Source organism: Panthera uncia, chromosome B4, assembly GCF_023721935.1.
Source record: "Panthera uncia isolate 11264 chromosome B4, Puncia_PCG_1.0, whole genome shotgun sequence".
Classification (NCBI taxonomy): domain Eukaryota; kingdom Metazoa; phylum Chordata; class Mammalia; order Carnivora; family Felidae; genus Panthera; species Panthera uncia.
The window spans coordinates 104813505-104826777 of record NC_064809.1 but is presented as its reverse complement, the minus strand read 5'-3'; the positions used below and the strand labels follow the sequence as shown (position 1 = coordinate 104826777).

At 36.8% G+C, this 13273-nt stretch overlaps 1 protein-coding gene and 1 non-coding gene across 3 annotated transcripts in view; both read left to right on the top strand.

The window, feature by feature from the left end:
- Positions 1 to 11840, top strand: part of SLC6A15 (solute carrier family 6 member 15) — a 44621-nt gene extending 32781 nt beyond the window's left edge. For both annotated transcript variants that reach the window (XM_049626019.1, XM_049626020.1), the window contains exons 10-12: positions 5491 to 5650; positions 9004 to 9166; positions 10488 to 11840. In XM_049626019.1, coding sequence (XP_049481976.1) covers positions 5491 to 5650; positions 9004 to 9166; positions 10488 to 10859 — 695 coding nt within the window. In that variant the 3' untranslated portion in view covers positions 10860 to 11840. The remainder of the gene's footprint in view (positions 1 to 5490; positions 5651 to 9003; positions 9167 to 10487) is intronic.
- On the top strand, positions 7749 to 7909 carry LOC125920570 (U1 spliceosomal RNA). The gene has a single exon (XR_007457146.1). It is a non-coding gene; the product is annotated as a U1 spliceosomal RNA (small nuclear RNA).
- Positions 11841 to 13273: the final 1433 nt, after the last annotated feature.

The following is a 13273-nucleotide window of genomic DNA, read 5'->3' as shown; positions in this document are numbered from 1 at the left end:
TTATTATTTCTCTTCTTCTGCTGGGTTTAGGCTGCCTTTGCTGTTCTGCTTCTATTTCCTTTAGGTGTGCTGTTAGATTTTGTATTTGGGATTTTTCTTGTTTCTTGAGATAGGCCTGGATTGCAATGTATTTTCCTCTCAGGACTGCCTTCGCTGTATCCCAAAGCGTTTGGATTGTTGTATTTTCATTTTCGTTTGTTTCCATGTATATTTTAATTTCTTCTCTAATTGCCTGGTTGACCCACTCATTCGTTAGTAGGGTGTTCTTTAACCTCCATGCTTTTGGAGGTTTTCCAGACTTTTTCCTGTGGTTGATTTCAAGCTTCATAGCATTGTGGTCTGAAAGTATGCATGGTATAATTTCAATTCTTGTAAACTTATGAAGGGCTGTTTTGTGACCCAGTATATGATCTATCTTGGAGAATGTTCCATGTGCACTCGAGAAGAAAGTATATTCTGTTGCTTTGGGATGCAGAGTTCTAAATATATCTGTCAAGTCCATCTGATCCAATGTATCATTCAGGGCCCTTGTTTCTTTATTGACTGTGTGTCTAGATGATCTATCCATTTCTGTAAGTGGGGTGTTAAAGTCCCCTGCAATGACCACATTCTTATCAATAAGGTTGCTTATGTTTATGAGTAATTGTTTTATATATCTGGGGGCTCGGGTATTTGGCGCATAGACATTTATAATAGTTAGCTCTTCCTGGTGGATAGACCCTGTGATTATTATATAATGCCCTTCTTCATCTCTTGTTACAGCCTTTAATTTAAAGTCTAGTTTGTCTGATATAAGTATGGCTACTCCAGCTTTCTTTTGGCTTCCAGGAGCATGATAAATAGTTCTCCATCCCCTCACTCTCAATCTAAAGGTGTCCTCAGATCTAAAATGAGTCTCTTGTAGACAGCAAATAGATGGGTCTTGTTTTTTTATCCATTCTGATACCCTATGTCTTTTAGTTGGCGCATTTAATCCATTTACATTCAGTGTTATTATAGAAAGATATGGGTTTAGAGTCATTGTGATGTCTGTATGTTTTATGCTTGTAGTGATGTCTCTGGTACTTTGTCTCACAGGATCCCCCTTAGGATCTCTTGTAGGGCTGGTTTCGTGGTGACAAATTCCTTCAGTTTTTGTTTGTTTGGGAAGACCTTTATCTCTCCTTCTATTCTAAATGACAGACTTGCTGGATAAAGGATTCTCGGCTGCATATTTTTTCTGTTTAGCACACTGTAGATATCGTGCCAAGCCTTTCTGGCCTGCCAAGTTTCAAAGGAGAGATCAGTCACGAGTCTTATAGGTCTCCCTTTATAAGTGAGGGCACGTTTATCCCTTGCTGCTTTCAGAATTTTCTCTTTATCCTTGTATTTTGCCAGTTTCACTATGATATGTCGTGCAGAAGATCGATTCAAGTTACGTCTGAAGGGAGTTCTCTGTGCCTCTTGGATTTCAATGCCTTTTTCCTTCCCCAGTTCAGGGAAGTTCTCAGCTATAATTTCTTCAAGTACCCCTTCAGCACCTTTCCCTCTCTCTTCCTCCTCTGGGATACCAATTATGTGTATATTATTTTTTTTTAGTGTATCACTTAGTTCTCTAATTTTCCCCTCATACTCCTGGATTTTTTTATCTCTCTTTCTTTCAGCTTCCTCTTTCTCCATAACTTTATCTTCTAGTTCACCTATTCTCTCCTCTGCCTCTTCAAGCCGAGCCATCGTGGATTCCGTTTTGTTTTGCATTTCGTTTAAAGCGTTTTTCAACTCCTCGTGACTGTTCCTTAGTCCCTAGATCTTTGTGGCAAGAGATTCTCTGCTGTCCTGTATACTGTTTTCAAGCCCAGCGATTAATTTTATGACTATTATTCTAAATTCACTTTCTGTTATATTATTTAAATCCTTTTTGATCAGTTCATTGGCTGTTGTTATTTCCTGGAGATTCTTCTGAGGGGAATTCTTCCGTTTGGTCATTTTGGAGAGTCCCTTGCGTGGTGAGGACCTGCAGTGCACTTCCCCTGTGCTGTGGTGTATAACTGGAGTTAGTGGGCGGGGCCGCAGTCCGACCCGATGTCTGCCCCCAGCCCACTGCTGGGGCCACAGTCAGACTGGTGTGTGCCTTCTCTTCCCCTCTCCTAGGGGCGGGATTCACTGTGGGGTGGCATGTCCCGTCTGGGCTACTTGCACACTGCCAGGCTTGTGTTGCTGGGGATCTGGCGTATTAGCTGGGGTGGGTAGGCAAGGTGCACGGGGGGTGGAGGGGCAGGCTTAGCTCGCTTCTCCTTAGGTGATCCACTCCAGGAGGAGCCCCTCTTCCGTGGGCCTCTAGTCTGCGCTTGACTCCTGAGACTCCCTTCTGCTAATCCTCTGGCGGTTTTCTGGGTTCTTTAGGCAGGTGTAGGTGGAATCTAAGTGATCGGCAGGACGCGTTGTGAGCCCCGCGTCCTCCTACGCCGCCATCTTCCGGAACCTCCCAAGACAAATATTTTTAAAGGTTCAGATCTGATATTCCTTTTCCAAAAAATGCATAGTTGAAATTGATAAATCTAAATTCAGTTCTCATATAAAATAGCCCTTATGGCCTACTAGTAGTTAATACTTCTAAGTAAGAAAGATAATAAAACAGTTTACCAATATTTATAGTTATTCATAAGTCCAGTCTGCAAGCAGTTATTAAAATACCAGTTATGTACTGCATCATCCTTGCATTTGAAGAATGTAAAGGATATAAGAGAAATTAGAAAAGAGATACAGAGATACAGGAGAGCCTTGTCTCCAAAAATAATAGTACCGATAACTAAAACCAAGTTTGGGTAGATAAGACTTACACCAGGTAATATACTGATAGATAGCATAACAGTGATTTAACATGCTGTAAGAGTAAGGAAGCAACAAAGGTCATCTAAATATATGATGGAACTATCAGTAAAAGTGATGGAAGTTAAATTGGAAAGGGGGAAGGTCTTCTGGGGTCAGAGGATAGCTTTAGTAATAGCTTTAGGTTAGCATATATAAATAGAGATAAAGAGAACTGTTAAGGAAGCCAGCCAGACCAGAATGCAGGAGCAGTGTTGGTAAGTGATGCAAACACAAATTGGGAAAAGAATACATATATGATATTGAATGCTGGGCAGTAGTATACAAGCTCCTCAAAGTTCAGTTTTTAGCTCTGAAAGATTTAGTAATGACTTACGTGTAAATAACTCTCAAGTATGTATCTTTATCACTTACTACTCTGCTAAGTTTGTGTATGTATATGTAAAGCAACTTCAGCAGTTTGTGAAATATTTATATCTAAATACCCTCAACTCAGCTGAACGTAAATGAGAAACTTCCTTATCTTCTCCCAAAAGGCAGTCTCTACTTCTGAAGTTTCTATTTCATTCAAGGCTATCAATATCCTGCCTGGTGTTCATGCTAAATAACGTTTTGCTGCTTTCGTCATCTTTGCCCTGTATCTAAACCCTTCTGTAGTAAGAGGGCTTGCACAATTAAGGGAAAAGCAACAGTGTAGAGGGAAAGCACACAAGGTAGTATTTGGTGATCCCACTAGAGGACCTGTTTGCTCAGAGCAAAGCGAATGTCCTCTCTTGCTCCATTACCTGTCCTTTGGGATCATACCTATACTTAAAGTCATATTTCGCCTTGAAGAAATGTTCCTCCATCACCTTTGCCAGGCATGTTTTTGTCTTCCCTGACAGTCCAGTAGGACTTAGATGAGTCAATTATTTATAATATTTTCCTCTCACATCTCCAGCAAAACTTTTACCATCTATACGACCTACAATATGCTTTCTTCATATTTACCGTGTACTGTGGTGTAGGTAGGAGAGGGTGAAAGTGACACAGGCTGTGGTTCAAACCCTGCTACGTCATCCAGAGACTTTGAGTACAGAATAGTACGGCAAGCATTTAACTATTTCAGTGTGTGACAGACTCCAAACAAATGTTACTTTTCCTTCTCTACATTATATGTTTATATATAATACTCATTTCCATATGGTGTAACTCATACCACTAGCATAGTGCTTAAGAGATAGAGGTAATGAACTTCATTTAATTCATACTTACTGGGATTGTTAGAGAACCCTCATCTGATTGAACCCAAGGATGTCTGTTTTCTCCCCTCCCAAACTGCCATTACCTGCTCAATTATTTGCACTCACCTCTGCTAAAAGGTGGTTGAGAAGTACAACATAGTCATCTTTTACTTTTGACAGGTCCTTTGCTGAGTGTGTGAGAGAATAGTCTAATGAAAATATGGGAATATTATATAGATTCCAGAAATCTAAGTTTTTTTAGAAAATTTTATAAAGTTTTTTTTTTATTATTATTGTTTACTTAAGACAGAGAGAGAGAGAGAGCAAACTGGGGAGAGACAGAGAAAGGGAGAGAGAATCCCAAGCAGGCTCCACACTGCCAGCATGGAGTCCAGTTCGGGGCTCAAACTTGCAAACCGTGAGATCATGACCTGAGCCAAAATCCAGAGTCCGATGCTTAACCGACTGAGCCACCCAGGCACCCCTCTCTAAGTTTTTATATTAACTGTAGGTGCTCAGAAGTTTTTGCCTCTTTCTTAGATACTACTCCAGAAACTCCTTTTCGAAGGTTCTTCTCTGTTACTTGGATAATGAGATTGCCCAACCCTGTCATAATTGTATTCTCAACTTATCTATTCATGCAATATCAAGATAGAGATTTGCGTTGGTGCTCAGGCAAGATCTGATCGGATTTCTTCAGTTATGCTTTAAAAATAACTGTATTTCAGTCAAATATAAAAATATATATGTTATCACAATCTTGTTATGAGCTATATTAGTCTCATTATTAATTTAAGACTTCCACAGAGCTTCCAAAACTATAAAACATTATTAAAAGCAGAAAAGACCTATGAACATTTGCTGCCTGAAAAGGTCACTATGTTATTTTTTTATATATAATTTTTTTTAACATTTATTTTTGAGAGACAGAGAGAGACAGAGCATGAGTGGGGGAGGAGCAGAGAGCGAGGGAGACACTGTATCTGAAGCAGGCTCCAGGCTCTGAGCTGTCAGCACAGAGCCTGACACGGGTCTCAAACTCATGAACCCTGAGATCATGACCTGAACTGAAGCAGGACGCTTAACCGACTGAGCTACCCAGGAGCCCCTGAAAAGGTCACTTTGTTATTAATAAAGAGAAGTATATTACAGAGATTTATGCTTTTAAAATCTTCTCAGTTTTTCTGTCTTTTTTATTTGTGCTTGTAAGTAAGTTTCTGCAGAGTCAGGGCAATGAATTGAGTCTTACCATGGATTCCTATTAAATCTGGGCGTAGCTCCAGCTAACTAACTCCCAATGTATTATATTCCATAGTATCAAGAAAGGTGTTGCCTGTTTATATGATTGACAAGTTATAAAAGTGAAAACAAAACTGTTTGAACATGGTAATTCATAATTAAATTTAAAAGATGCCTGTGAATAAAAGCTTAATTTTTTTCATCTATTTCTTTTGTACAGTTATCTGTTGTCTTCTGGCATTTTGTATTGGCCTGATATTTGTGCAACGTTCTGGAAATTACTTCGTTACAATGTTTGATGATTATTCTGCTACACTGCCTCTGCTAATTGTAGTCATTTTGGAGAATATTGCTGTATCCTTTGTTTATGGCATAGATAAGTAAGTATCTGTGCATTCATTTTTCATCTCTATTTTGGAAAGACCAATCATCAATACCTATTTCATTTAGAAGAGGAGGGGAATGATTAGAGGGGAAAATTCTTTGCAACAACATCAGATCTTTTGCAGGCTCTTTTTTCATTCAATCCCTTGAATACAGTATATTCCCCTATTAGGTGATTAGATAGAATTGTGTAGATAGTAATATAATCTAGGATTCCGTAGCTTTGATTTAATTCTAGTTATCAAATAGTAACTTCCAAGATTAATGAGTAATGGCTATGGTCCAAGAACCAACAAGTTTAAGTTGTTTGAAGTTATTATTGTTGTCCACATTTCACATTTCTCAGGTTTATGAGACGCCAAGTGACTAACTCATCACACACCTGGACAGAAGCACATCTGGGATTCATAGCTATTTCTGCTTAACTTTAAATCCTATCTTCCTAATTACTTCCTAATTACCTCTAAATTATATACCTGCTTAATGCCAAAAGTATATATACTTGGCATGAAATGAGGCATTAGAGTAATTGCAGAAGAAAAGGGTTACTAGAGGCTTTGTACAGTATTTTTTAAAGTTGTTGCCTCTAGTTAACATATATGGACTAAGGCACTAAGATCATTAGGTTATTGGAAGTATATGTAAAGTAAGAATGAGTGTGTTGCATGAAGACCAGAGTCCTCTCAAACAACGTTGAGAATATTATCAGTATTGAAGGAGTTTTGTGACAAAGGTTGGAAAATATTTTTTTTATTGTCAAAAGCTCCAGGCAAGCATGGGGAGGGACTTTTAGTAGTCATGTACTATATAGCGATAGTAGTAATAGCTGTCTAACATGCATTAAAATCTGAATCCTCATAAAAATACCCTGTAGTAACTAATATCCATATTACAAATGGAAAATTGGCCTTATTTATACAGGAGAACACAGTATGTTGGTTATAGAGCCAGGACTTTAATTTAGACCTTAATTTTAAAACTAGGTATCTCTACCAAGCTACCCTCAACTCCTAACTTGCATTGTGTTGGCATTTGATATTATTATTGCACTGATCTGTGGATCAATTAAGATCATAATGTAGATTTCCATTTACACAGTATGTCATTTACAATAGGCATAGTACAAAATATCTCATTTTAGTAGTGTCCCTAAATAATAATGGTTAACAACAGAAGGAGAAGTGATACTCCTAGTAATAGTAGTTATTAAACTTGTGTCTACGAAATTCCTACTGTATGTGAGGCAGTGTGCTCTGCACGCATTGCCTATGAGGCTAACAATAACTTCACGATAGAAATTCTGTTTTTTTTAAATGCCGAAAAAAAAAATGCTCTGCCATCTTTTAGTGTGTATCTTAGTGTATGAAAACGCAGGAAAATTCACTTCACTTGATTGTGGTGTAAAATGTTAGGAAAAAAAATTTTTTTTTTTTTTAAAGAGGTAAGGAGGAGAATAAATCCCTGCAGACAACAAAAATACACAAGCAAAATAGATGGAAAACTAACCATATTTCAAAATGAGTTGAAATAAATTGTTTTAAGTGATAGAAGCTACAAAATATTTTAAAAATAAAGAATATGACAATTAGAGAAAAGGGAGATTTGAAAACAAGGTGCTAGAACTCAGGAAATAATTGCGAATAATAACAATAAAAAAACACTTCCAAAGTGATGATCAAATTAAAATGAACACAAGAACAATAAGCACAGTGACTAGTTCCACAAGAATTAGAAGCCAGAAAGGAGTAAATGTTTATTTTTTTAAGCAACAAGAAATAACAAAGGAGCAAAGGGAAGGAATAGAGACAGGAGTTATACAAAGATGACTCAACATGTGTACAATGAAGTCCTCTAAATGCAGTGGCTGAAACTTATCAAACTCTGTAATTCAAGAAACTTGCCTGAAATAAGTGACAACTTGAATGTTGAAAAGGCACATGATATACTTGGAAAAATGCCCATAATAGCCAACACTAGGACGTAGTCTAGGCTATTACTTCAAGACAAAAGAAAAAACAAAAAAACCCCACAAAGATAGAAAGAAGGGAAAAAAAAGGGCTATCCAGGCAAAAACAATAAAGAAACAAAACGATCATACTTAACCTGGCTGGGGAGATACCATGATCATGAAGGTTGTTTTCCCAGGGAGAGGCTTAGCACACTCTGGATGCACTGACCGCTGTGATTTCCCCAAACGTGGGAAACTCAACTGCATAATTTGTAGTAGCAGGGGACTGTGTTCACACTTTCTCATTTAAAACAAACAAATAAACAAAACAATCAAAATTATGTATAAGAGAAAAATCAACAAACTTTTTTGTAACAATATTATATAGTTAAGAAATATTTACAGTTCTCAAGGAAAGAAAACATAAGCCAAAGATTTTAAATCCTGCAAAACTCACATTCAAGTGTAGTGACCACAGACAGTTGTGAACTTAACAAGAAATTGGGGAATATAGCTACTATGATCTCTCCTTGAAGAATCTAATAGAGAACTATCTTTACAAAATCAAAAAGTCTGCAGAAACATTGCTACAAGGACTGGTGGGTGGGCAGTAAATATCTCTAGATAAATACTAGGGGATATGGACTAATATGTAATGATTATATGCTTTGACAATGGTAACATCATTTACCTAAAAGGGTGAACTTTATTTCATGTAAGTGATACCACAACAACCTTACTTAAAACAACATAAGCCTGATCATTACTAGGTCTAAGTGCTAATTTACAGGAAACAGGAGGATCAAGTGTAGTTGTGAAGCAACACTTGGGGATGTGATCAGAAAAATCCAGACTGTAGGAGTACTATGAGATAAAGTGCCTAGCTGATTTAACAAATAATTGGAAGAAACAAAAAAGAGAAGTAGGAGGAACCTAGAGATGAAAAATGGACTTGAGAAATACATCAGTCAGTCACAGTGTGTGGACCTTCTTTCAATTCAAATAAACAGACTATGAAAAGAAGTGAAAGTTTAGATTATATAAAGACTGACTGAATATTGAATGATACTAATTTATTATTGCTAAGTAAAAAAAGAGACTAGGAATTTTTAATGTATTGCAAATATTGTGTTTATAGAGTAGAAAGTCACCAGTAGGAGACTTTTCAGTAATTGGTTTAAGAAGGCTTTTGCTAAATGAAAATCACAGTACTTAACTGGTTCCATTTTACTTTATAAATGTTCTTAATTTGTAAGTAATCTTCCAATATGATTTTTTGATTCAGTATAAAATGTCATAGGGTATCATCAATGAAACCTCTGTCAAACTATTGATAATGCACATTTTTAAGGCATAGAAATAATTACCTGAGGCATAATTAAATACTTTCTTTTTATTTAGGTTTATGGAAGACCTGAAAGATATGCTGGGCTTTGCTCCCAACAGATATTACTACTATATGTGGAAATATATTTCTCCTCTAATGCTATTATCACTGCTAATAGCTAGTGTTGTGAATATGGGATTAAGTCCTCCTGGCTATAATGCATGGATTGAAGATAAGGTAAAATACAAAATAAGGAAGCTATGAAAAATATACATAAAATATTATTTTAGGGGTTTTTGTCTTTTGCTTTCTTCACAGTATATTTTGCTGTTTAATAAATGGTGTTGTTTTTATGCAGGGATCTTGAGATTTATATTTTGTTTGACCCCAAACATGTATGATTTTGCTGTACATTGTAGTTTGTTTTTTGTTTTTTTTTAATACATAAGAAACACTGATTTGGTCCTCATTAAAGTAACTGTATTTATGTCACCACAGATGAACCAATAATTATGGGGCCTTTGACTCTAGAAAACATATTGCCTAAACCACCAGGAATATTTTTTCCTACATAAATTTATTAAATCATATCCCAGATACTATATAATAAGAGAATATGCAGTGGCCGTGTACACATAATTTAAGTAAATACTGAAGGAAAGTTTTGTTATAATTGCTTTATATTAGCAGACTATTTCAATTTCTGTTTTCAAGGTGCAAATTAGCCACATAATAATAAAGGTACATATTAGCTGTTATAAAACCAAAATCCTTATTTTTCAGAGATATTTCTGACCTTTAACTCTTCTATTGTCAGTAATTATATAACAACAATTAAATTCATGACTGGGGCATAAACAAGTCTGTTAACTCTTACAAAAATCTTGGGGCCAAAATATAGATTTTTAGGGGTGCCTGGGTGGCTTGGTCAGTTAAGTGTCTGACTCTTGATTTCGGCTTATGTCATAGTCTCACGGTTGTGAGATCCAGCCCCGTGTTGGGTTCCACGGTGAGCGTGGAGCCTGATTGGGCTTCTCTCTCTCCTTCTCTCTCTGCCCCTCCTCTGCTCGTGCTTTCCCTCTCTCAAAATAAATAAATAAACTTTTAAAAAGAAAAAAAAACCCACAAAATTTAGATTTTCAGTTTTTAGAAAGACAGGTGGCACATGTAACATGTAACTATCCCCAAACTTAATGACCAACAGCAATGCTGATTTATTATTTCTCAGGGTTCTGCAGTTGAGCCGGGCAATTCTTCTTTAGGTTTTTCCTGAGCTAACTCATACAGTTGATTAAACTTGGAGGGTTGGTCTCTGTCCATGTAATCTTTCATTCTTGGCTTCTTCCTAGCATTATTGACTGAGGACAGCATTCTAAGAAACAGAGGCAGAAACTGCAAGGCTTGTAATGCCTAGCCTTGAAAGTTGATTGATGTCACTTTTGTTGGTCAAAGCACATCCGAAGACTCTGCTTACAAACCCAAGATAAATACAGGTGTTTTTTTTTTCCACATACTTTTAGAGCAAGATAACCAATAATGGGTTTTTTGACTTTAACAGGCATCTGAAGAATTTCTGAGCTATCCAACCTGGGGAATGGTTGTCTGTATCTTGCTGATGGTCCTGGCAATACTCCCTGTCCCAGCTGTCTTCGTCATTCGTCGCTGCAACCTGATAGACAATAGCTCTGGCAATTTAGCATCTGTGACCTATAAGAGAGGAAGGGTCCTGAAAGAGCCTGTAAACTTAGAGGGAGATGATGCAAGCCTCATTCATGGAAAGATACCCAGCGAGATGTCATCTCCAAATTTTGGTAAAAATATTTATCGAAAACAGAGTGGATCACCAACTCTGGATACTGCTCCCAATGGACGATATGGAATAGGATACTTAATGGCAGATATGCCGGATATGCCAGAATCCGACTTGTAGCCAGGGGGAAAATGTCAGCGGGTTCTATTTGGTTCATTTGTATGAATGAACATGGGCTCTACTAAGAGAAGCATTGGGCTTCACTTATCAGAGGGTGATCTCAGGTGTTCCTTGGCTGTGATCTTTAATCCTAAGTACATGTAAATTCAACTAGAGCATTCCTTCAGATTCTTTGGTTTACATTTGCGCAGAAAGAGTTACAGATAAAGCTTATAGTGACTGAGGTCCATGTGTGTCAGAATTTTTAAAAATACTTTTGGTGTTTTTTCAAGCATTTCTATCTCAAAAAAAAAAAAAAAACAGGTGTTACCTCAGTTTGTAATGATTTCTGGTTTAATAGTATTGGCAATTCAAAAATGGTATAATTTAAAATGTATAAGTTTGCCTTCAGGGTAAATCCCAGTATTACAAAAACATTTCTGTAAGTTGGTGCCTCTAAGCACATTTCCATGAACATATTGTGTAGATAGGCTGTACTTATTTTGGTAGCATTGATACCTTCTTAGACAATTAACTGAAGAAGACTGCAAATATTTTCTTATGTAATAGCTGTATAGAGCAATAGTATCAAAGAATAAGAAGGCACTAATGCTGGATGACAGTTTAGATTCAGAGGTGACTGGGGATCATGTGCTCGATGGCTGTATATTTTGTGTAAAATATATGTGTGAAAGTGATCTAAGAATGAGTCACTCAGCGCTCTCAAGAATTATGCAGATTCTGCATTTTCCTATGCCGTGTGCCTAAAAACCTACTTGATATTTATTGTGGTTTCAAGATTACTCATAGTATATTTATATATACTTGCAATGTATATATGTATATTAGTACTCTAAGTACTGATTTGAAAACTTGAAGCAAGATGGCATTTTATTTCATATCTTTCTGTTTTGCTTCTGTTTTATGCAAATATAAATCCTTTTTTAAGTGATTGTTAAGATTGTATGGCATTACATTTTAAGCTACAAATAAATGAAGTTAAAAATGATGTTTGTTTTCCACATTGATTTTTCTTGTATCACCTATACTGGATTATCTTGCATTTCAGTCAGGATTTAGGCATTTCATAATAAGTAATCATCACATTCCAAGAGGGATTAATAAATTGATTAATACAGCTACCACCACTTTAGAGACTAGGGAGAAATAGAATGCTATGGTTAAACGGTGTTCTGATGCAGTCTCACAATTCTTGAAAAAGTAGTCTCCTAGGAAACCATGTGTACACTTGACCGCTTGCAGGGTCAGTATTGTCTCTGAAATGTAAGAAATTGTGACTTTAAAAAAACATTTTTTTAACGTTTATTCATCTTTGAGAGACAGACAGAGACAGAGCATGAGTGGGGAAGGGGCAGAGAGAGGGAGACACAGAATCTGAAACAGGCTCCAGGCTCTGAGCCGTCAGCACAGAGCCCGACGCGGGGCTCGAACTCACGGACCGCGAGATCGTGACCTGATCCGAAGTCAGACACTCAACAGACTGAGCCACCCAGGCGCCCCTAATTGTGACTTTTTTTTAATGAAACTGTTGCATATATGAATTTCGATGAAGCAGAGCTCCCCTGAGTACCATCTCACTAAAAGGCTTTTATTTATAGCTGTCCTACCACTAGATTAGTGCATTTATAAAATAACAATGAATACAACAGCAAAATAGGAGAGGTAGGGCACATTACCATATCTATTATTTATGGCCAAATATTTTTGGTCTGCTATAGACTATGTTATCACACCACGTCGTAGCATTTAAAATATAATTCCGCCGGTGACCAAAACTTTGGTTTTGTTTTTACATTTTCGTAAATATTATATTTTGTATCACTTTAAAACTTAGGAATATTTTATAGATAGGCAATGTATGCACATTATAAAGACCTCAAAATTGATACCAGTTCAGTGTAAATTTCCCTTCCAACAGTTCTCCTAGTCACCCGATTCCATTGTTCAAGGCACCACCATTACCAGTTTCTTATGTGTCCTTTTGGAGATGCTCTATGTAGAGGTAAATAACAGCATTCTGTGTTCTGTTTTCTGGATCTTATTTCAGTGAATAATTTACTCTGGACAGTGTTTCATGTGAAAGCACATAGATCTGCCTGATTATTTCAGAAGCTGAAGTAATAAATTTTGTTTATTTTTATGTTGAAGCAATAGTTTTTATAAGCTTCCCCAATATTAAAGAATTTGTACCAAATACTTATTTTACCTGCTGGCCTTTACTTTGTCGTGACTATAGATTGTCAAATAGCACCATCCCCCTTTGCTCCTCACCCTCTTGCCATAAGCCATTTATCTACAGTTTGGATTCCTGCCTTCCACTGGCGAATAGATCTCCTCTCTTCTATTCACCCAGTAATGTGAAGAATGCAGGAATCCTGTAGAACAGAAGAGAATCTGAACTGTTTCTAATGCCC